Source organism: Microtus ochrogaster, chromosome 8 (genome assembly GCF_000317375.1).
Source record: "Microtus ochrogaster isolate Prairie Vole_2 chromosome 8, MicOch1.0, whole genome shotgun sequence".
Classification (NCBI taxonomy): Eukaryota; Metazoa; Chordata; class Mammalia; order Rodentia; family Cricetidae; genus Microtus; species Microtus ochrogaster.
Genome location: NC_022015.1, coordinates 47,524,847 through 47,548,482, shown reverse-complemented (window position 1 = coordinate 47,548,482; position 23,636 = coordinate 47,524,847). Strand labels below are relative to the sequence as shown.

At 45.7% G+C, this 23,636-nt stretch overlaps 1 protein-coding gene across 1 annotated transcript in view; it reads left to right on the top strand.

The window, feature by feature from the left end:
• Positions 1-23,636, top strand: part of Pcsk5 (proprotein convertase subtilisin/kexin type 5) — a 418,822-nt gene that overhangs the window by 364,444 nt on the left and 30,742 nt on the right. The window contains exons 25-28 of the mRNA XM_005352026.3: positions 12,998-13,040; positions 15,769-15,905; positions 17,256-17,459; positions 21,758-21,838. Coding sequence (XP_005352083.1) covers positions 12,998-13,040; positions 15,769-15,905; positions 17,256-17,459; positions 21,758-21,838 — 465 coding nt within the window. The remainder of the gene's footprint in view (positions 1-12,997; positions 13,041-15,768; positions 15,906-17,255; positions 17,460-21,757; positions 21,839-23,636) is intronic.

Sequence of the window (23,636 nt, the reverse complement as noted above, 5' to 3'; positions counted from 1 at the left end):
CCACGCCGGTCCCCTCCGCTTGCTTCTGTCGCCGCCGGTCCCCCAGAGCCTATTTTTGATTGCAGCGCTGTGTCGCTCCGCCGCCGCCGCGACTCGGAATTGGTTATCTTCTTGCATCGTGTGGACTGTGGGGATCAAACCCGGGTTGTGAGGCTTGGGGCAGGCACCTTTACTCCCTGAGTCAACTTACCTAAGCAATTGACTGACATGAGCAGATACTGGGGCTAAGCAGTGGCCCTCAGAAACATTTTTCTTCTCTTTTTAACATTTATTTATTTATATACTTCTGTGGTGTGTGTGTGTCTGTGTGGGGGGGGGGCTCATACAGAGGTCAGAGCACAACTTGTAGGAAGAGTCAGTTGTTTTCTTTTACGACGTGGGTTCTGGATCCAACTCAAGTCATACAGCTTTTGTAGCAAATGCTTTACCTGCTGGGCCATTAGCTCTTCTCCCTTTGCATGAGGGTGAACCATCTTCAACTCAGTAAACACCCTGAGTGCCTTCTGGCTGCTGGCATCTCCAGCCTATGGCTGCACAATCCTTCTACCCTGAGATTCATGGCTTCAAATAGAGCAGCACATAGCTGCTCAAGCCCAGATGCTGGGAAGCCTTATTCCTCCTCCACACTCTGGACTTGGTTAACTAGTGGTCCATCAGATCTCTATGACTCAGAGGGTCTTCACGCAGGAACAGTGTATTCTCCATCTATATTGGAGGGTGGAAGTCTGGTGCCGGGTGTCAGCCTCTTGTCGGTAGTGTTGGGTCCTTCTGACATCTTGAGAGAGGTTCTTACTGGACGTGTTGCTAGTCCTGGGTGGCTGATGACAATCTTTGGCATTAACTCCGTGGTATCATGTGCCTCTTCCTTCTGTGCCTCCGTATCTGTGTCTTCACAAGGCTTTCTTAAATGGCAATGAGCCACTGGCTTTGTTAGTGCCCATCCTAATCTTTTTTTTTTTTTTTTTTTTTGGATTTTTCGAGACAGGGTTTCTCCATAGTTTTTGGTTCCTGTCCTGGAACTAGCTCTTGTAGACCAGGCTGGCCTCGAACTCACAGAGATCCACCTGCCTCTGCCTCCCGAGTGCTGGGATTAAAGGCGTGCACCACCACCGCCCGGCACTAATTAGGCCCACCCTAATCTTAACTTGACCAGCAAGGTCCCATTTAAAGGTTAGCACTTGCGCATGGCATTGAGGGTCATAATTCCATTCCCAACAGTCTAGAACCATTCCTAATTTTTTTTCCTGGTTTGAGACAGACCTCTCTGCATAGACTAGGTGGCCTCAAACTCTCTTGAGTGCTAGGATTAAAGGTGTCTGCTGTCACACCCTTCTGCTTTCTGCTTGCTTTCTTTCTGTCTACTGCCCATCTCAACAGTTATCGGGGTTGAGACATTTAACAAAGGGACATGATCTAAGAAAGGTGTCCTTAGGCAATTTTATAGTTGTGTACCCATAGAGTATACTTAGAAAGACTGAACTGTCTATGACTTCATACGCCCTGCCCACCATGGATGTGAGCCATCATTAGCCAAAACATCGTTATGAAACATGTGACTTCTGGCCACCGAAGTGGGTCTTACCTGGGTGCTACGGTGACCTAAGAGCCCTTCTCTATTCTCTGGTGGCTAATCTTCAGTGCCAACTAGAGGGATTTGAAATCATCGCTGGAACTCACCTCCCGGTTTCTCTTTAAGGGTGTTTCCAGGAAGGTCTAACCGAGCAAAGAAGACCCGTCCTAACGTGGTCCCCACCATCCCACAGGTTAGGGCCTTCCACCGAATAAGAAGGAAAAAGTGAGCTGAGTACCAGCATTCATCGCCTTTGCTTGCCTGACTGCAAACAGTGGCTGGCTGCCTCCTACTCCCGTCTGCCCAATCATGATGGACCGCACCCTCAGACATCTCCTTACATGTAACTAATGCCCGTTTCCACTCTCTAGATGCATCCTCTGTTCTATAACATGGGCTTCTCTCTAAATGAGAACCTAGTGGCAGCTGTTTCCACATCTTAGACACTTTCCTGTGACCTGAGGAAGAGTCCATACTCCCTGTCAGAGTTACACAGAGGCTTCTCAGACCCGCCACTGATCTCTTCAGCACGCTCACGTCTGTCTCGGCTTCCTCAACCCTGACATGGGCTCCGCCCCCCCAGTTCTCCCAAACCCTTTGCCATCTACTCTCATAGCCTTGACATCCTTTCTTTATAACCCTGCAGATCTGCAGACTGGGGGATGTGGGAAACTAGGGCCTATTTCTTCTTGCAGAGTCTCCCTCAGCTGTCCGTCCCTCCACCTTCATTCGGCCCTTTGCCCATGGGACAGCCTTTCTTCCCTCTGTCTGTCTTCCTCCAACTCATCTTTTAGTTCCCAGTCTTGACATCCACAAGGGCTTCAGCTCATGGGTTTCTGTTACTACACCCCCTACTCAAGGGCACATGTGTTCTGTTCCCTTCTTAGCCCCTCTTCTCCTACCCATCATTCTGTTGCTTCTAAGAGCTGTTGTAAGATCCCTTTACCTGCTACATGCCCCCCGACTCTGAGCTCCACATTATACTAGGGATGAATGGCTACAGCCATCTTAGCATGTGTTAGGACCCAAAGCATATCTGTGAGCCAGTGAGATGGCGCAGAGGGTCATAGCAGCTATTGCAGAAGCCAGACAGCCTTGAGTTTAATCCTTGGGACCCACGTGATGTTGGAAGAATGGTCATATATGTATGCATATACATACAAAATAAATGTAGTTTTAAAATATATAATTGTTGAGAACCTGGCTCCAAAATATACGTGTGGAATGAAGGAGTCTGGGCACAGGACTTGGCACTGTGGCTAGTGAAGTAAGTAAGATATATTTCCCAGCTGGGACAGATCGTTAGTGTTCACTGCCTACTTGGTAAACTTCAGAAAACTACTGCAGCTGTTATTGGTAACACAGGAAAAAAGGCCCTCTCTGGCAGATGAACCAGAGGCTTGAGAGAAACAACAATGTTCATACAGTCACATGATGAGGGAACTGGCCCTTGACCCTCCATTTCTCCTGGAGGAATTCCTCTTAGTTCCAGAATTTCATCACAATTTCTAAGATTTTGCTGTCACTGCTTTGGGGGCTTTCTGAAAAGACTAATGCTCTTCTCCAAACTTGCAGGTCTTTTCTTCAACTCTTGCCTATCTTATTACCAACTGTGTGTCCCTTTATCCTGCCCCACAGGTCAATAGCTGCTTTTGGTTTATTTTGTAATTTCCCTATGATTGTCATGCAGATTTAAAGAAATAACAATAACACATGTTCTTGTTACTTCCTGTAACTGATTGACGCCTTGTAACAAGTCTCTAAACCCTCAGCTGTCTGTTCGCCTTCAACATTGCCCCTCCCCATTCTCTCAATTATTTCTTTCCTGAATAAGCCATCTCTTGGGTCTCCTCACTTTCCTTGTTTCTTGGCTCTTCTTCCGGGGCTCTTTTGTCTCTGTGGGCTGAAACTTCTATCTTGCATTGTCTAGATAGATAATTCTCTTTGTTCTCTTCCTGGTTTACTATATTGACTTACCTACCAAGTTTGAGATTCAGATAATTATGAGTTTCTCTGGTAGAAGATGTGGTTGGCTCTTTTCCAAACTGGTAGGAAGCTTTAGATTGTGAGACTTTTTGTTTCTGTCAAACTATTGGATAGGTTGGTATGTTTATATTCAGGAACTGAAGTTTATATTCAGGAGATGAAGTCTCTACGGCTCCGACTCTGCTGTTGGTTGCTTCCTCCACCACTTTCTCATAGTGACTGCCTTTCCTCTGTGGCTGATGTTTTTAACTATGGGGCTGGGGACATCCGTCAACAACAGTGTACTTGTCTCACGTGCACGAAGACCAGGCAACAGGGAAAACCTGAAAACTGTGGCCATTTTCCTTGAAATTGTACAAGTGAGAAAGAATGTGTTAAGGTGAGATTTGAGATTGTGTTTTTCTAGAGGAATTCACATTTGCCCCTCTCAGTTGCCTTGATGCATGATCTACCTGGAACCACTGTAAACTGGTTTTCTTGAGCATGAATTTGAGTGTAATCCAATTTAAGCTTCATGAAATCCAATTTAAGCTTCCAGAGTTTCAGAGGAAACTTCTTTCCTTGTTTTTGTTTAACTTACCCAATGCCAAAGCCAAGGCCCAGATGAATTTTGCTGACTCCTCCTAGTTTTCATTCATCTTTAAGATAATTTCATAGTTCTCCGGTTCCTGAGCTCCGTGTTTTATCTGGAAACCCTAAGTATAATAAGAATGCCCTAAATTTTTCCATGAAGAGAGGTAAAGGGTCAAGAAGATGGTTCAGTGGATGCGAGCGCTTGCAGTACGGGCATGGAGACCTGAGTTCAAATCCCAGAACCCACAGAAAATGGTCATGAGCACACCAGGAACTCTAGAGCTAGAGGATGGTGGGAAGGGACAGGAGGACCTAGGACTTGTCGGTGACCAGCATAGCTCCAGTTTTAGTGAGAGGCTGTGACTCAGGGACTAGAGAGCAAAAAGAAAGAGCAGGACACCTCAAGTGTCTTCTGGGCTCCACTGCAATAACTACACACGAGCATACCCCACATCGCAGACATACAACACACATGTACACACGCACACACACGAGAGAGAGAGAGAGAGAGAGAGAGAGAGAGAGAGAGAGAGAGAGAGAGAGAGACTGCAGGCCAACTAAGTGTGAGGAAAGAAGAGGAAGCACACAATTTGATTTCTTTCAGGCCCTGAACAAAACATCTTGTCACACAAGATCCGTGATACATTTTCTGTCCTATCATTTGCCACATGGCAGTTTCTAGCTTTCCAGCCTTGGCCATTACTGTTCTCTCCCCAGCAGCTTGCAAATCCCTTGAGAGTACAGACTACTGACCACAGGGATGCTCCTTAGCCTATCACAACTGGTGTGGCTGGAATACATGACTTATTAGGCATTTGTTCTTGTCCAAACCACAGCCTGTGCCTCCTCTTTTCTCATCCATTTAAGGCTCAAGCCAAGACAGACACTCCACTCCTTCATCCTGCCCTCAACATCATGTCCTCAAATGTTAGTTCTTTGATGTCTCCCAAATCTGGATTTTCTTACTACAGTCTTAACTTACTCCTAATCATTTCTTCTACCCTATCATTCTCTAAAACATGTTTCTCACGTGCGGAACATGGAATGCTAGTTGGGTTTAGCAGCTGTGAGTGTTCCTTCAGATGCATGGGTCATTGCCCACACAGTACCCACAGATCCCTTTAGTTTTCTATCTGTATAAAGGTTCCCGTTAATAGGTGGTGAAACTTTTATGCTAGTTGGTATGACTCTATTTGAGCTAGTGGTGTAGTTTTTTTATTCCCTGCCATGTATGAGATCATGGGTTTAATGACCAGCAAGGTGGGAAGGGATGAGAATGACTCTGTTTGCCTGATCCTGCTGTGAGCATGGCCTCATTGCCTGCCGCTCTTCTCTCCACTCTAGCCCTCGTGGCTGATGCCACCATCTTCTTTCCCTTTTCTCACCCTCTCCTGTCCTGCTTCTGTTTCCTCCTCCTCCTCCTTCCTCTTCTCATCTTTATCCTTATCCTTTTTGGCTAAGTCCAGGCTGGCCCTGAACTTTCAGCCCTTTTTATCCTCCTGCCTCAGCTTCTCAAGTGTTGGGATTACAATCACATGCTATACCTGGTTCCCTCTGCTGGTCCTTTATGTCTAATTGATGTTCCTTCAACAGGTCAGGCTTCCCTGGCCTCCGTCTGCCGAATTTCCTGTGGGTATGTCCTTGATAAGATTCCAGTCTCTCATCAAATGTTTGTTCTTGGGTGGCATTCTCTCTCACTAGCTCATTGAGGTGAGGTCTCCCTTCGCTTCCCCTGCCCTCTGCAGTCCGTATCTGAATGGCTAAATTTCCTTGTGAGTCTTCCTTTTTTATTAGAGCTAAGGTAATATCCTTACTACTGAACGTACAGGACAACAAAACCTGTCTTCACGAAGCTTGCATTAGAGTGTTGATGTGACTTATTTGTTAAAAAAAAAAAAGGATGATATTTCACTTGCCTTCTGATAATTACCTACTTTGGAAACAATTTGTCAAGCAGTATGTTTTATTGTATAATTCAGAAGCAGATTAATAAATAAACTGCTTAAGACATTGTCTGCTTTTAAAAGCTATGCCTTCCCCTAAAATGCGAGCTCCACAATAAACGAATCCCTTCATGGATACAGTGCAGCGAGCAGCCTTGTAGGGGTTAGCATTCATCCCTTCTGCCTGTTTGGGCTCAGGAAGCACAAAGATCCACAAGGAGCTTACCTGTTGTGGCATCCATGACTGGAACTGGAGGACTCGGTCAAGTCTGGAGCCCGAGGAACACCGAGCCCTCTCTTAGCCAACATTTGTAGACAATGCTTTTGATTATTTATTCAGGTCCCTTCTCCTGCTGCACCTCTCCAGGGCGGCTGCGCCCCACTGTCAGCTGCATGATTTACGTTCTTGCCAATTCAAATATTTATTCACGGTCCTTGGACACCAGTGAGGACCAAATGACGGAAAGCCCTCAACAGTCCCTCTAACCAAATAGTTTGTATTCCAGCTCCATTGCACCTACCAGAAAAGCCAGCACTGGCAACACTGGCAGAAAATCTCTTTTATATTTGAATGATAATTGTTTGAAGCAATTCTAAGTACAAGGCCTATTTGAATTTATGTATTTCTTAGTGTTATCTGGGTCTTATAATTAGTTACACTCTTTGGGCATATAAATCTCTTAGCCAATCGGTTATCCCGGGTGGGCTGAAGAAGGTCAGGGACTCTCCTGTATATGTGACAGTGTTGCACAGTAACCGAAAACGTATCTGCTCAGGGAGACTAGGCATGATGGACAGTTTGCTTCAGAGATATGCTTCGAGAGATCTCTAAGCAACTGAAGTGTTGGCTGCTTCCAGTGCCGCTTGTGCCCTCGGAGAGAGCCCTGGAACATCACAGTGGGGCATATGTAGGTGCTCAGGAAGGAGGGGTGGAAACATCTCGGCCCTAGTGACAGTCCAACCCTGTCTGTGAGTCTGAGGCAGAGCTGCTAGTAGCTAGTTTTCCAGTCCTCTGCTTTCTTCGCAAAGTCCTATCAGAAAATCTGTCTTAAAGTGAATTTTATCCAAAGAGTTTGCACAAACGTTTGGGTCAATTAGGACCCCGTCCCTGGAAGAGCACCAGGTCTTAGTGGTACAGAAATTCGAAAGTGCTGGGGGACAAAATGAGAAAATGAGAAAGCAGACATGGGCAGGGAAGAAGCGGGAAATAAAGAGCAAACCAAATGACAACTAGCTCAGGGCAGATCTGTGCGGACAGTTTCCAACACGTAGCAGAAGTGGGCTTGTTTGGGTTCGAGCGCATGAGTGTCTACTCCTGTGGGTGAACATGGGGCCCAGAGACCAACATCAGTATGTCTTCCTTAATCATTTCTCCATGTTTTTGATTAAACTTGAGAACCATTACATTGATTTATTTGGTGCGTGTGCACACGTATGTGTGCCCAGGCCTAGGCATTTTTTTTCTTCCCTGGTGTTTTGATTGTGTTTGGGGATTGAGTTTGGATTTGGGTTTTTAGACAAAGACTCCCTATTTTGTCAGGCTGGGATCAAGGACTTTTATCTCAGCTTCTTAAGCAACTAGAACAATACACACATACCTTGGCAACCTAGTATCTTTCTTTTCCTACTAATCTCTTCTGTTTTAATAAATCCTGTTGTGATTTGTTAAGGAAACATAGACCTTTTACACACATATGATACACACCTAAAAATCAGATGGTGTTTTGACAAAGCTCTGTGTGTGTGTGTGTGTGTGTGTGTGTGTGTGTGTGTGTGTGTGTGTACTATATCCATGAACATGACTGAATGCTGTCTTTCACAGGGCTGTCAGGAAAACACCCCATGTTAAATGCTCTTGAGGAAAAGGGTGCCAGTGCTGTCTGCTGACTCCGGTTACCTGCACGTTCACCTCTCTTTTGACAGATGAGCAGTCTGGTTGGTTTTCATAGCGATGTGAACACCATTTTCAGCTAGGAAATCTGTTCTGATGAAGCAGTGTATCAACTAAGACTGTCGGGGGTGTGGCGAGGTGGGAATAGCACAATCTAATCTTATCATCGAAACCCTATCTTTTATAACTCTATTTCCCACTTCTCTTCTGACCTGAGATGCTAGGTGAACAAGTTCATTAAAAAATAACTAGTCTATCCATAAACGGGGAAGCGCTGGAAGCCAAAGGCGGGCCTTTACACACATGAAGATGAATGAGCCCACCAGAAAGCCATGGATAAACTTAAAACGCCAAACGTTAATACATGGGTTTTGTCGTGGTTAGATGTGAGTTCAGGAGCTCAGGTGTAACGTTCCGTGAGACGTAACGTTCCGTGAGACGGAGTCTAAGACATTGGTCTCCACAGACAGGTGACTGCTCAATGCAATCCAGCAGACAACAGAAAAACACCAAAATGTATGTTCACACTCTTATGCTATCTTCTTCAAATTTCCAACTCAGCACACTTTTAAAAATATCTGGAAATATTCAAGCAATAGTACATAATATACGATGACAATTAGTAATAAATAATTTATGCACACACAATTTATACTACCTTCTTTAATCCACCATCACAAAAGCGTAAAGATTACCAGTTGAGATTCCCATTGTTGATGGAGCTTGTATTTATAACTAGAGCTAAAAATCCAGGAAAGGTAAACGAAATTCACTTTGGTCTACTACTTGCCTAAGTGTGGAGTTCCTGGCCAAGTTGGTCACAGGATTCTGAAGTTGAGTCATGAGACCACTGAAGCCTCAGTGATTGAACCAGAAAAAGTGACAGAGACACTAAGATCAGCTGGGAGAAGCAGGCACTGGGCAATGCTAAATTACAAGAGAATAGGTGATGTTTTATAGAACACTTGCAGGTCTGGCCTGAGAGAGTCACAGTGAAAGTCACTTACCAAATGACTAACACCTGAAGGAATTGGAGACCCACCATTCACCTAAGGACACAGGCTTAGTGTGCCCCTTAGTCCTCTCCTGAGCAACACTAGTAAGCCTCACAGTAAGGAGAGACACAAACCAGGTTGCGTGAGGATGGGAGACTAAGGTCTGGCTATCAGGGGGAAATCAGCCAAAGGAAGGGTAAGAGCATCCAGACATAAACTTCCCCCATAATCCTGCAGAGTCAATTCTATGTAGGCAAATAGCTAATCCATGGCTAATTCACACACATATATTCTATAATAAAAGATGGCCCTTAAGATACTGAGTTTCCTGTTCCACTTAAATGAGAAGTTGCCATGCAAGAAAAAAAATTGAAAAAGCAAATTATGGTATTTTAACATATATGCTTTCTTAGTTATAGAGCCTAAAGTTTACACAAGTTGTAAAAGTAAGTTGACATTCCTTGGACAGTTTGAAATGGCTAAAGTTCCATCTCAGTTTAAATGATCCCTCTTTCTAATGCAACCTACAGGTACTAAGTTTTTAAGTCCCCCGTGGCCCTTGTTGGCTCACATTCAATGAGAAAGGCTGTGGGCATTGCTAAGAACAAAGCATCCCCTATCACTGACCACTGGGCCATTGAGAACATTTGCCAATGTTTCCTTGGAGACAGGCATTTGTGATGAGGTCCAGTAACAATAATTCCCTAAGGGTATAGTCAAAACATGACCCAAAGAATGGTGCAGAGCTCTCAAGGTAGAGTGGACACTACGTTCCTGCCTATCTTCCCTCACGAAAAGAAGACAACCTGAATCTCTCTGGAAAGTAAAACCGGGTCCTATCCTCAACAGGCTTGGCTTGTAGCTTCTCCTTCATAGTCTGTGAGCAACTACGAGCCACCATTTCGGATAGCTTTGTCCCCAAATGTCTGAAGCTCTCTCTCAATTCTGAGTGTTCAAATTATGCCCCCAACCCAAAAATTTGACAAGATCAAACAACCAGAGCTGGTTAAACGTCTGACTTTAAGTAGCTTCTTCCAAGACAGTTAGAATTCTAGCTTGTTTCTACGTCGTTTGCCCCTTCCAACTTCAGACAACAGTCACCAGAAGCCACTATTGAAGTCACCCTCAGGGTCACCTTCCAAGTTCAAGACTGTTACCCTCTTCCTTAATCCAACAACAGCTGCTTCTCAGTGGTCAAGTTAAATCCATTTAGTTCATGACCAACTTGTAGATCTTCTGGGGGTGGAAAAAACTTAAAATAATTCTCATTTTTTAGAACAACTGGTATTAATAATAATAATAATAACTGGCATACATCCATAAGCTATTAGGAGCCTCAGTTCCCAGCCTTTCATTATTCATGTGCTCAAACTGTCATAAAGGTAGCAAATTCTCTGTGCAACCAGGCTGGAAAAGTCCCTGCCCTCAAATACATTGGTATGCACACTTCTGAGGCTTGGTTCTATTTAACATTTTCATGAGCGACCTGCTTTAAAGGAACAGAGAGCAAGCTCATTAAGTTCCTAGATGGAAGAGATGACCAGAACATTAGTGAACAGGATTAGAATTCCCCCCAGCCCTTGCTAAATTAGCCAAACTGTCAGAATCAAGTATGTTCACTGGGACAGGCAGGGAAAATCAAGCTGCCCAGAGGCAAGCTGAGTAGAAGCAAGGTAGGGGGAAGATGGACGGAAAGGAATGTGAATGCAGAAACAGACTCCTAGTGGGAACTGAACTAGCCTCCGTGCCCACCAGGAACGCTGCACCTCTAAAAATATATCCCAGTCCCCATTCTATACAGAATGGAAGTAGAAAGCATCCCCATAGGGTTTCCAAGAAGGGCCGGGAGTCTTTCTTTCTCACCAGCATTTAGCTTTGGGTGCCTGGGTCTGCTTCATTAGCCTAGCTTTAGGCTCATTTCATCACCCTATTTTACTTTACCTTACTACAAACTACACTGATTTAGACATTAAAAGCATTCATTGGCAGAACGCATCACCACAGTCTCCTGCAGAACTGTCTCTTCCTCCTTGATTATTTTGACTTCTTGTTGTTGTTGTTGTTTGAGACAGGGTCGCACTATTGTAGCTCTGGCTGGCCTGGAACTCTCTATGAAGAAGCTAGCCTAGAACTCACAGAGATCTTCCTGTCTCTGCCTCTGAGTGCTGGAATTAAAGGCAGGTACCACCATGTCTGGCTACTTTGGCTCTTGTTCGACCCTTCCAACTAAACTTCTACTATAAGAAACTTAATAAATGGTTCCTAAACATGTATGGTTCTAACCCTAAAAAGAAAAAACTAAATGGAGTCTCAAGCTGCTAATTTTATAGATAGAATTTACAAAGTTTTCCTGCTAAGCGGCAAAGAGCCCGAATTTGGGTCTGTGCTACAGCTACCCACTGCTGATACTGTACAAGTGTTCCAGTACAACATTCATGGACAAAGTGGGTCTGGATCTTGATTGGGCCAGAGTTTCCAACTAGGTTCAGTTCTGGAATCTTCAGCACTCAGAGTCTTATCAGTTATCTTATTCAACCTGTTCATACCTGTAAGAACCAGGACCCAGAATATAAGATGATTTTTGTGCAAGTTCACAAGACACTTAAGCCTATATTAAAACCTTCTAACTAAGTCTGGTGGTGGTGTTGCACGCCTTTAATTCCAGCACTCAGGAGGCAGAGACAAGCAGATCTCTGTGAGTTTGAGGCCAGCCTGGTCTACATAATGAGTTTCAAAAAAACCAAAACCAAAATGTGAGACCCTGTCTAGAAAAAAATAAATAAAACTGAAACCTTCAAACTAGAAAAGGTTATCCCAACTCCAGAGCCAATGCTCTTTTCTCTAACCATCATCAGGCTCTTTCTAGAAAGTTCTGAGAATCCCTGGTTATCTCTGAGGTAGCAGAACTTCTTCAAGAAGTAATGTCTGCTACCATGTCTTAGTACAATATGCAATGCATAGTTCATGTGGCATCCCTCACTAGGCAGCGTCAAGACAAGCCTGTAATAAAGACTTGGGGTGGGGATGTCTCTATCCTGTGAACTTCAGGTTTCCAGATAAGCAGAGAGGCAGCCTTGAACAGTTTAGAAAGGATAGTTTTTCACCGAGTTCAAAGGTCATAGTTGCTTAGTTTAACCAAAGTTAAAGTCGCATTAAAATCTTCACAAACCAAAAGGAATCATGCAGGAAGAAGTTGTTCTTCATCTCCTGTGCAAATGGAAGAAGCAAGACTGGGTTATAGATTGACTAGCAGGACAAACTGCCCGAGGTCCTTGCTGAAGGAACTTGAGGTCAGCAAAGGCAATAAAATCCCCTTGGAAACCAGATCTGAGAGGGACATCTTCTGGGCAGCTCTGGATACAGACCAAAGGTGTTAACTCTTCAGGGAAGCTGTGCCTCGGAATCCTGTTCTGAGCCAAGAGGAACACACTGAGTCATTACAACTAATGAGAACCGAATAGCATCCTTCTGAGTGCTATGAAGCGAAACACACTAAATGGGTGCTCAGATTGGGGATAATGTTTGTTCAGATTCCAAAGGAGACTCCCCAGTGGCAATCCTTCCTGCTGATGATCATCTGTTGAAATGGATGAGAACTCAGTGTCTTGGGGGCAGAAGCTGGTATCAAGTTTCAAACGTGCATGTGACATGCCTGTGCCTACCCTTAGCAGAGGCCAGGAGGATGCTGGACTTTGTGTCTTCAGTACTGATCAGGAATTTGAAGACCCGGTAGCTTAGGCCTATGCTTTGTTAAAAGTGGAGCCAAGGGGTTTTTTTTTTGTTTTGTTTTGTTTTGTTTTATATTTTTTATGAGAAGTCTCATTTTTTACTACCTTTGGTAAAGACAAATTTCAATGTGCTTTATGTAACTAATTAAAATGGTGCAATCTGTTCAGATATCATTTCTGGGCAGTACATTTCATAAAAAGATACACTCAAAGATTAGCTGCCTCCAACCGTAACTTTTCCAAAGTCCATTTTTCCAAATACCAAACTCCCGGCGATCATAATTTCTCATTATTGTGATTTCTTTCCCCAGATGATCCAGGAGCCTGTACCTCGTGCGCTGCAGGATACTACATGTAAGTCCAGCCCTCTTTGTTTCTGCAGTTTAAGCATTACCGACTTAATCCTATCTCCAGTGGTTGAAGCACGGCGTCCCTGCAGCCTGAAGGAACTGTGGGCTATTAATGGCTGAGTTTTGGATTTGGTGGTAAGAGTCCAGATGTTTTCTTGCCTTGAAAGAAAGCCTTCCCTTTCTTGATCCTGGAAGTCATCCATCTTGATACTGGTGTCTAGGAATCTTGCCATGGTTCACCAACATTCAGACCTTGCTTGTCAAGGCTTTGAGAATATGTTTGCCTTGAAGAAAGCTGCTTCTCAATGCCCGCATGGGGACTTTGTCCCTAACTAGAATCAGATGCTCCAAGGGAAGCCAGGTGAGACACTCACCTCTTAATCGCCCGCTGGGTGATGAGAGACATGGATCACTAGCTAAAATGAAATGCAGATAAACATCAGACTAATATTCCCCACTACAAATCTATAAAAGCCAGGTCCGTGACTTTCGACATCACCTCCTGTCCTAGCTGCTTTCCCATCCCGTCTGTATCACTGTGCAAGAAGAAAACCAAGACAAACAGGAAAATGAAAGGGAAGGTCAGGCCAGAGCAATACAGAGGCTGCATGGGCTCGGCTCGGCTCGACCACCCACGACTCTCGCATCCACTTTCCTTCATCTTCCACCACGTTTGTGAGAAACTTGAGATCTCTTCTATGTCCAGGAGAGAAAGAAAGGATAAAGGGAGGCTCCGGTGCCCTCTGCACCACGAACTAGTGGCAGACCCATCTCTCTGCTTTGGCGGGTCACCACCTCCTATAGCTGGCAGATTCTAGAATCTCAGAGCAGGCTAGCAGGCGGAAAGTTGGTGAAAGCAATGAGAAACGGGAGGGAAGATACAGTGTGCCAAAAAGGGTAGGCCAGCGTGAGTCCCCTGTAGAGCCGTCCGCTGAAACGCTCGGAGAGAAACCCTTCAGATTTCACAACTGTTATCAGATATTGGAATGGTTACATATAACTGAGATGACTTGGATGGGGGCCATGTCTCAAACTAGAACCCATATTCATATTTACCTGAGGTGTATGACCTGAGATTCATCACTTTATAGGATAATTAAAACATATTTTTGTGCATGAAACAAAAATTTGCACCATTGTGTCAGTTCTCAGAAAGTTCTTAATTTGCAAACATTTTCAGTTTTGGGTGGGGGTGAGGATTAGAGATGTTATTTTATTTCATGTGTATGAGTGTTTGGCTTGCACTCATACATATATGTGTGCCTGTGTGTATTTGTGCATACATGAAGAAATAGGCACAGGATCCCTTGGAACTGGAGGAATAAACAGCTGTGAACTGCCACATGGCTGCAGGTCCTCTGTAAGGGCATCCATTATCTCTAGGGCTGAGCCGCCTCCCCAGTTCTGTACTTAGTCTTCTGCTTGTGATCTGGCGTCTCTGGAATGGCTGGCCAGTTTCTATCATCACTCTCTCATCAGATTATTCCTAATTCATTCATGCAGTTTCTTCATTTCCGAGAGAAGGAGGCCAAGGGTGCAACTTAGGGGGAGGTCACTTGCCTCACTATGCAAGGCCCTAAGTTTGACCCTCAGGACTACAAAAGAGCACATTAAAAAAAAATCTCCTTCCTCTCCTGCCCCATGACATGTGACAGTCCCCAGATCATCAATGAATGTGTTTCCTAAAACCCCCTGAGAAAGAAATGGGCTGAAATAGCGTATCCTATCATGCGAAGACACAGACACAGCATGAGATAACTGTTTCAAGAAACACACGTTCACAACATTTCAGACTACTTAGCACCATCCAGTAGCTGATGAAGTGACGTACGATATAAGCTGTTAAGAGGGGATGCAAACATCCCCCCGATGGTGTACTGAAACTTGGAAATTTGCCCAAGGGCAAGAGTCAGCTTCACCGCACTGTATCTCCCAGTGAGTTACAATAGCTTCCTGTACAATGAGCACAGTGGATCATCCATGCAAGAGTCCAGATGTGCATAGGTGTAGGCATGTGTTTCCATGTGCTGCTGTCAGGGCATTTCCCTGTTGTTAAATGATCTGGCCACAGACATTCTGGTGATCTACTTGAAATCAACACTGGGCCATTTCTGACTTCCGAAGAGAACAGCAAACGCTATCTATTCCAACAAACTTTGCGTGGTCCTACCATGGAGGAGATGTTGCGTACTGGAGGCTTGAACATTGTTTCCTCTATGTAGACATTTTTTTTTTTTTTGCTTTTTCGAGACAGGGTTTCTCTGTGGTTTTGGAGCCTGTCCTGCAACTAGCTCTTGTAGACCAGGCTGGTCTCGAACTCACAGAGATCTGCCTGCCTCTGCCTCCCAAGTGCTGGGATTAAAGGCGTGCGCCACCCCTGCCCGTCTCCTCTATGTAGACATTAAAAATAAGTAATGGCTTCCCTGTGGGATTTGTGTACAGATTCGAATGAACTGACACTTAACAACTAGCCCTAAATAAATCGGTCTCAGTGACCCTCTCCTCCCCAACCTCCTCCCAGCTCTCCTAATAAAGGGACCCTCAGCGCTCCAGAGGAGGTAGTGAATGGCTTGGTTTGATTGGGCAGGACAGGCCAAGTGCAGGTCTCTGCCCTTGACAACCAATCGCCTGTTCACCACACTACAGATAAATGAGCGTGAGGGAATCAGATCGTGGTGATTACTAGCACAACACCAGTTCATCTCATGGAAACACGGCATCATTTTCTCTAGGTTTGAGCAGCGTTGTTATAAAGTCTGTCCTGAAAAGACCTTCAGTGCCGAATGGGAGTGCAGAGCCTGTGGCCCCAACTGCGGCAATTGCAACCAGCATGAGTGCTATTGGTGTGAAGAGGGCTTCTTTCTCTCGGGTAAGCTGGACAACGGTGGCCCCCTGGGGACCCAGCAGGCCATCACTGCAACACAAGTCCTCCTGTGATGATTTCAGGGTCTCTGTGTGCTGGCCCCTAGGGTCCATGGAGGAACTGTAATGTTAGAAAATGAACATCAGCCTGAACCAGTTCTGCCTGTAGTTCATATTGAAGTGTCGTTCATATTTCACTAATTAATCACAAGGATCTCCAAGTTGATGTTGAGTAGGAAAAGCAGGTACCGCTATGGGGAGGAGACCCGAAAACCAATGTTTTAGAACTGAAGCCACCTGGGCTATTCTATTCGGAGTCACAGCCATTTGCTTGAAGCAAAAACTTTATGTTTTTGATAAAAGTCATGTTACAGACTCATGTACGCTATATAATTGAAAAAGCTCCATTGTCTTGGGTTTTTGGTGAACTCATTGATGTTGCTGGAAATAGATAGTTGGGGAAGACTGTTACGGAGCCTTCCAACCAGGAACTGGAACAACCCCGTGAGCTTGAGGACTGAGCGTGGAAAATACTACAGACAGCACTCAATGAGTGGGCAGCTCACGTTCTCTCCCTCTCTGCCCCATCCTTCTGTGTGTACACAGTTGTGCATGAACATGTGTGTGGCATGTTTGTGGAGGTCAGAGGACAGCCTTGGGTTGCCTCCATCTTTCATTTGAGACAGGTACTCTCATTGGCCTGGAACTTTGCCATGTAGGCTAGATTAACTGGCCAATGAACTTCCAAGGGTCTACCTGTCTCAAAGAGGAGCGATGCCTCTCCCCCATCTCTCCATCACTAGGATTACAGGGGGTCCCACCATACCCAGGGTACCCAACTTAAATGTAAGTTTTAGGGATCCAAACTCAGGCCCTCATGCTTGCAAGACAACCACGTTATGGCCTGAGCCATCTCTCAGCCCCTCAGCAGTTCCTCCCTCCTCTCTGTTTCTGAGACAAGGTCTATCTATGCAATCCTGGAACTTGCTAGGTAGACCAGGCTGGCCTCAACCTCCCAGAAGCCCTCCTGCCTTTGCATCCCAAGCGATAGGATTAAAGGCGTGCGCCTCAAGAGTTCTCTTCATAGGCTCATTTTATGTGTAGTTTAGTAAGGCTCGGAGGTGTTAAATCTTCATTCAAAGTTCCTTGCCCTTAACTGAGGGCAAATTCGTATTTAAATTAAAAAGAGAAAAAGAGTATTGCGTTTATTAGAACATAGTCTTTGACTGAGATAACCGAAAGCCATCTTGATTTGCACACTTGCAAAAAAAAAAAAATGTCCTAAAAGTCCTTCAATAGCACCAGAAGCCCAGCTGACCAGAGACCCTTCTTCGTGCCCCTCTCCCACCTTCCAAAGGTGGCAGCTGTGTGCAGGATTGTGGCCCTGGCTTCTACGGAGACCAAGAGTTGGGAGAGTGTCAGCCCTGCCACGGAGCCTGTGAGACTTGTACCGGCTTGGGCTACAACCAATGCAGCAGCTGTCAAGAAGGATTGCAGCTGTGGCACGGGGCGTGTGTCTGGCGCACAGGGCCCCAAGAGGGGGAAGGCAAGTTCCGGAATGGTACGTACCTGGCAGAGGGAGGCCCAGGGCGTTCTCTGCTTCCTCCCTCTTCAGCCCTGTTTCTGAGAGAAGGGTTTTGAGGGAGAATCACGATTGCTCCAAGACCCCCAAGTCTCAGGGTGTCCATGGGTGTTTCTCTTCCACACCTGCTCTCAGAGGTTTACTATTAATTACGAATGTTTGGCTGATAGCTCAGGTTTATTACCGGCTAACTCTTACACTTAAATTAACTCCTTTTTATCTATACTTTGCCACGTGGCTTAGTACCTTTTCTCAGTCTGGAGTGCCCATCTTGCTCTGTGACTCTCTGATTCCACACTTTTCATTCTTGTATCTTGTTTGATTTTTCCCACCTAACTTTATCCTGCCTTGCTAGGGGCCAATCACCGTCTTTATTGACCAATGAGAGAAATACAAATTCACAGTGTGCAGAAGGTCTATTTTACAGAATCTGGGAGTTTATGGGACACAAAGGTAGGAAGCTGAAGTAGGCATGTGGCCAGCAAGAGCAAAGCAGAAGGCAAGATGTGACTGATCTAGAGATAAGAGACCCAGGACCATGGGCAGTGGCCTACCTCCCATTTTCTCAAAGGCTTCACAACAGTTTCTATCATGTGATGTATCTCTACAATAAAGGAAACCTTCAACCCCAGGGCAGCCTTTTCAGTGACCCTGACACACTGGAGCTGATGCTAAGCAGGCCAGCTTCCTGGAGAGCTGGCACTGGCCTTCTGAAAGCTGCCTTCCCTGTCTGGGGTGGAGGCCTACTGTGCATGGGGCCCTGGGTCTGATCCTCAGCATGGCTGGGTGGGGAGGGGTGCTGCACTCTGCAGGTGCATATGGGAAAGGTTTGGTCTTCAAGAAGGCGTGAGGGACTGGTATTCATCCCTCTCTGCATTTTTAGACTTGGCCTCTTCACCTCTGCAACCCCACTATGGGCTTCCTTTGAGGCAATTATAATCTTTCTATGACATCCCCATGTTGGAGAAGGCTAAAAACCCAAGTCCTTTTTATGGGGGTGGGCAGTCTGACTCACATTCAGCTACGCTATGAAAAATAAAGGTGCTTCCAAATTTCTGGGGAAGAGCCCACTCCATACAGTGACAGTGGCAGCTGTAGGAGGCCACACAGGACAAGGAGGAAGGTCCCTTCTGGGTTCAGAGGACAGGTGTCATAGCTGCTGTCCACTATGACACTTCTGCACATCTGGTTCTCCTAAGACAACATCCAAAGGCCAGAGCACCCTAGGCTGTTTCCGACACAGGGCTAAGAAGAAAGTTACTCAATCCAGATTGGGATATCTTCTGTGAATTATAGCTGAACCAAAATGCTGATAACGAGTCGGTCTGGCATTCGGGCTTTAAGAGGTAGAAGAAGCCAAGAAGGAAACAGTCTGGCGCTGCGCTTCTTGCCCTGAACATCTGTATTTTATCTGGCGTCCAGATGATGAAAAGGTGCAGGGAGCCAAAAGAGTCAGAGCCGACTCGATTCCCCCAATGATTACATGTCTCTTCAACTGGACTACGCATTTTGCAAGCAAAAATCAGACTTTGATTGTTCCCCTTTGTGGGAGCACCACACCCAGGCTTCCTTCTCCCCCCAGCCCCCTGTGATCACAATGTGATGTTTTTGCAATGAGAAAGGTTTTATTTTCTTTGGGGACCTCCCACCAATAAGGGAGTCTGGGAGCGGATGAGAATGTTTCTTGCGGCTGGACAAAAGCAATGAAGTCCATGACCTAACTGCACTTTCCATTTCTGTGATCTATGAAATCAGACATGCAAAGCATTAACAGAGAGTTGTTGGAAAGCGTTTGCTCGCTAAGCAAGGTGAAGCCGCGGCCGCGGCACACCCTCCCCACACAGCTGCAGCACCGAGTGGGTAGTGAATGGGGAACGCATTCCCACTAACAGTGGGGAGGCTTGGCGCCAGTGCCTACATCTCTCCTGCCTTCTTCCCCTAACAACAAGGTCAGGAGTGTAATAAGAGAGTGGAGCATTCCAGAGAGCAAGCACTAATTAGCTACACCTCTCAGATGATGAGGACCAGATTTCAGTCATCCTAGGTCAACCTCGAGGAAGCCTGGAACAAGTCACAGGGTGTTGACGAGAGAATGGAGCGGCCTAGGTGTTACCAGCCGGGTTTTCAGCCTTGTCATTGGGACTTTAAAAAAAAAAAAAAAAAAACAGACTCAGACGCAGGTAGAATGCTAGAACACCCGTGTTGGGATCCGAAGGTCACACTCGGATAGTGCTGCAGAGGTCTCTGTGTGCTTGGGGAAGTGACCTTGAGACTGAATGACACTGCGGTCACTCTTTTCTTAGCCCTGCGGCTAATCAGAAGGACAATAATGAGAGTGAGGAAGAGCCACCACCATTCTTTGTCAACTCTCCCCAGAGTCCCAGGGTGGAGAACTCACCAAGGCCTGCCAGGCAAGTCCTGCAGCCAAGACCCTTGAGTTTCAAGGATGGCAGCTTTACCACTAAAAAAGTCCCAGGAAGGCCCTGGGCCCCACTCACTAACACTGTGACGATGTCCTGGTCCAGTGTTGCTAAATGACAGGGATCCTTCTGAATAGGTGACGGCATGTCACCACGTCCAGGGGCAGTGAGACATCAGCTTCCTGAGACAGCTTTACCAGACCTGGGGACGGGAACAGTTTCCCGGTCGCTGATAAAGCATTTTGTTCTTCTGAAGCATTTTTCCCCTCCGGTGTCTCAGAAAGTTCCAGCAAACATGCCTGAGAGTGGCCCGGCCCACCTATTTCCCTCATTGATTAGAACCAGGTCATAGCAGGCTCTAATTACAGATTGCTAGCAAGGACTAATCTACAAAGTGCGGCTTGGTGAGCAAACGTTTATCTTTGACCACATCCTAGCCACTCACCACTAGCTGTCCTTTTGATCTTCATTCCTAAGCTCTGGGAAATCCTGGAGTCTGGGACTCTGTGGGAGGAAAGTCAACCTCTTCGTGGAGAGATAAATGCTGTGTGATAGTAACTGTGGGTAACTTGAAGATGCCACAAATTCCTAGAAGGGATTCGTCCATCTCTGTGTGTGCTTGCCTCATCTAGGAAGGATGGTGGCATTTTTAGCGACTTAACCAATAGGAAAGCCGAATGTAAAGAGCACATGCCCTGTGGGATAATCAAACCTTTGGCCCAGTGCTACAAGGGACGGTTGTACTGGCTTGCGCTGGCTGTTATGCATCCAGGAACTGTGTGTTGCCAGGCCATTGACCGCCTAAAATTAGCTATGGCAGACATGTTTCCATCACCAAAATTGGCAACGCTGCAAATCAACATTGTCTCCCCAACCGAGCTCCACTTTGATCTCTCTCAAATGACTTTCTAATTGAAACTAATTGCTCAAGAGCCTCTCTAGTGGACGTGGGCTTTCATGATGGACAGACCTGGAAGCTAAAGTGTGACTTAATGGGAGAACAGTTGCCTCCTGTGCGTGAGGCCCTGAGTTGGATCCCAGCACTGCAAATGGATAGCAGAAAAAAAAAAAAAACCACAGTAAGAACAGTAGCTCTAGAAACAGAGAGCCCTGCGTTCAAATCCTGGCCTGGCTGTTCACTGTAGCATAACCCTGAGTGCATTCTTCCTCCTCTCTGAGCCTCAGTTCTCTCGACTGTAAAATGAGAGCATGAAACCACTACATCCATCCTCTCGAACCTGAGAAACCTTTACATCCCACAAAACATTAGGGGTCCTGTTTCCTGACCCGTGGTCCCGACCAAAACACCAGTTCACAACAGGGTCACAAAAGAAAACAATTGGCGGGAGGGTGAGGGACATTGAAGAATAGTATTGGTCTAGAAAAAAAAAATAGTCCCAGAGAGCAGGCATCCACAGACCAGCCAGGACCCCTCACAATCAGAGTCCTGACCGGCCACAAGTGCATTTCCTCAAAGATGTGCCTGTAGCTTCATTACAATAAGAACCACAACAAATGTGTGGGGCCAAGCAATCTGCAAACGTAACAAAAAAATGAAATAGGATTCATACAAATACATATGCAAAGGATTCTGAAAAGATGCCTTCAAAGGCTGTGACAAGAGGAAGCATCTATGGTATGGATCGTATTGAATGGCTCATGCAGGCTCAGTATCCTACACGCAGAGGGTGCGAAGGACTGCATCCCAAAAGTCCTTCCACCGTCCACATCTCAGGGGCAATCTGTGTGTGAAGAATCCACAGCAGACATCTCTGGGAGGTGGGGGCATAGGGGAAGCTTATCGTCTTCCTAGTTCTTCTATCGCTAAAACAAACACTTTATTTTTTTAATAAAAAGAAGCTGTTCCCACTGAAAACCCATCTATGGTGAAGAACCTGCTGCAGGAGCAACGAAGGTGGAAAGTTCAAGTCAAAAGAGGTAACAGGGAAATAGGGAGGAGATGGGTCACCACCCCACAGCCATCTCGAGAAAGCAAGCCCGGCAGTCAGAAGGCCAGGACAATGGGGATACGGAAGTCATGACAGAGGAGACAGGAGGGCCATAAGAAGGCAGTGGACAACTTGGGAAAACTGTGCGATCCAGTGGCAGAGGATCCTGTCACATCTAAGGCCATTCTCGATGCACTGAGGACTGTGTCTGGGAAAGACCGTCAAAGAGCCGTATGGCTGGATGGGAGCTCAGCCACAGGGAACTACCTAGCAACCACGAGCCCCTGGGCTCCATCACCAGGCTCCATCCCTGCAAATCTTTAATAGGCTAAAGAAGCAACATAGGCCTTCTTGGACACTGAGGTGTCCTTTAAAATAGCAAAGACTGGAAAACTAAATGGCTATGATAAAAGAAATGAAGGCTGGCACATCCGTAGAGGAAAATATTACAGAGCTGTCAAAAGGAACGAAGAGGTTCCTCATTTATCAGCAAGGCTTGGTCTCCAAAAGATGAGTTTAAAAAGCAAAAAGGTGAGTCAAGCATTATGGAGCACGTCTGTCAGCCAAGTACTTAGGAGGCTGGAGTGGGAGACTCACAAGTTCAGGGACAGCCTAGGCTACATAGCAGGACCCTGTCACAAAAAAGAAAAAAAAAACACAAATAAAAACAAAACCCATAGTGCAAAGTGATGCACAGTGTGAATAGATTCAGTGTGCAGATATAGAACCATACAACTATAAATTATTTTCTATGAGAATAAGAAGGCCCTGGTTTTTTACAGTTGCCTGTGGCTAAGAGGTACCACTTAATTAGCTGAAGAAATTTCTTTCCTTTTCCTTTTTTTCCCCTCTTTTTCATCAGTGTTAGCAAGGTTAGAATTTCTGGAGTGGGATTAAAAACGTGAACCATGAATAAAACAACTTACTCCGTCTGACTGGCTAACCTACTGGATGCTGTGGTCTAATTACTATGAACTGCTTGTTCAGCGCTCCCTCTGCTGGACGTTAGAGAACATTGCAGAATTCTATACCAAGTTTATGCAGTGAAAACAGCAAAATCGCCAGAATGTTAAATATATATAATTACAAATATGTATGTGTGGATAGCTATTGAATTTCACAAATATATGAAAAATAAATCCCATATCCTTGTGAATAAAACCCTTCGGTATAGAATGAGAAAGTCCACAGAAAATCAGCCTGTGGCCAGATAACAGCGTAGTTTTGCAGGGCTCAGAGATGACTGGCACTCTGAGCATCACAGCCTGTGGCTGCCCTCCTTCTTCCTCGACTTATGGTCACAGGCTGTCTCCAGGTGGAAAGGCCTCGGGAGCAAAAGAGGCCTGTGGACTTTGGGGACAACTGCTGTTGCCAGTCGATGTGACTGCTTGTGCGGCTCTATAGACGCATGCTTCATGTATGTATATGCATGTTATGGGGTGCGTTACGTGTGCATACTGCACACATGGATCCACATAGTCATATCTCTCTGCCCTGTCTGTACTCCACCCTGGTCTCCTCCGCAACAACGCTGAGCGGCTTTGTAATCACAAGAGACACCGAACACACCAGGCCCGCCCCTGGTTCCTGTCCCAGTGTGGATTAAGAAAATAAAAGAAATTATAGCAGCCTCAGAAATGGTATGGAAGAATGAAGGAAGAAAAGGAAAGGGAGAAGGTGAAGGTCTGTTACTCAGTCACTGTGTTAAACCCCTCACACACTGGTTCACTGAGCCCTGTGTTAAGTAAGTACCCCACACACTGGTTCACTGAGCCCTGTGTTAAGTA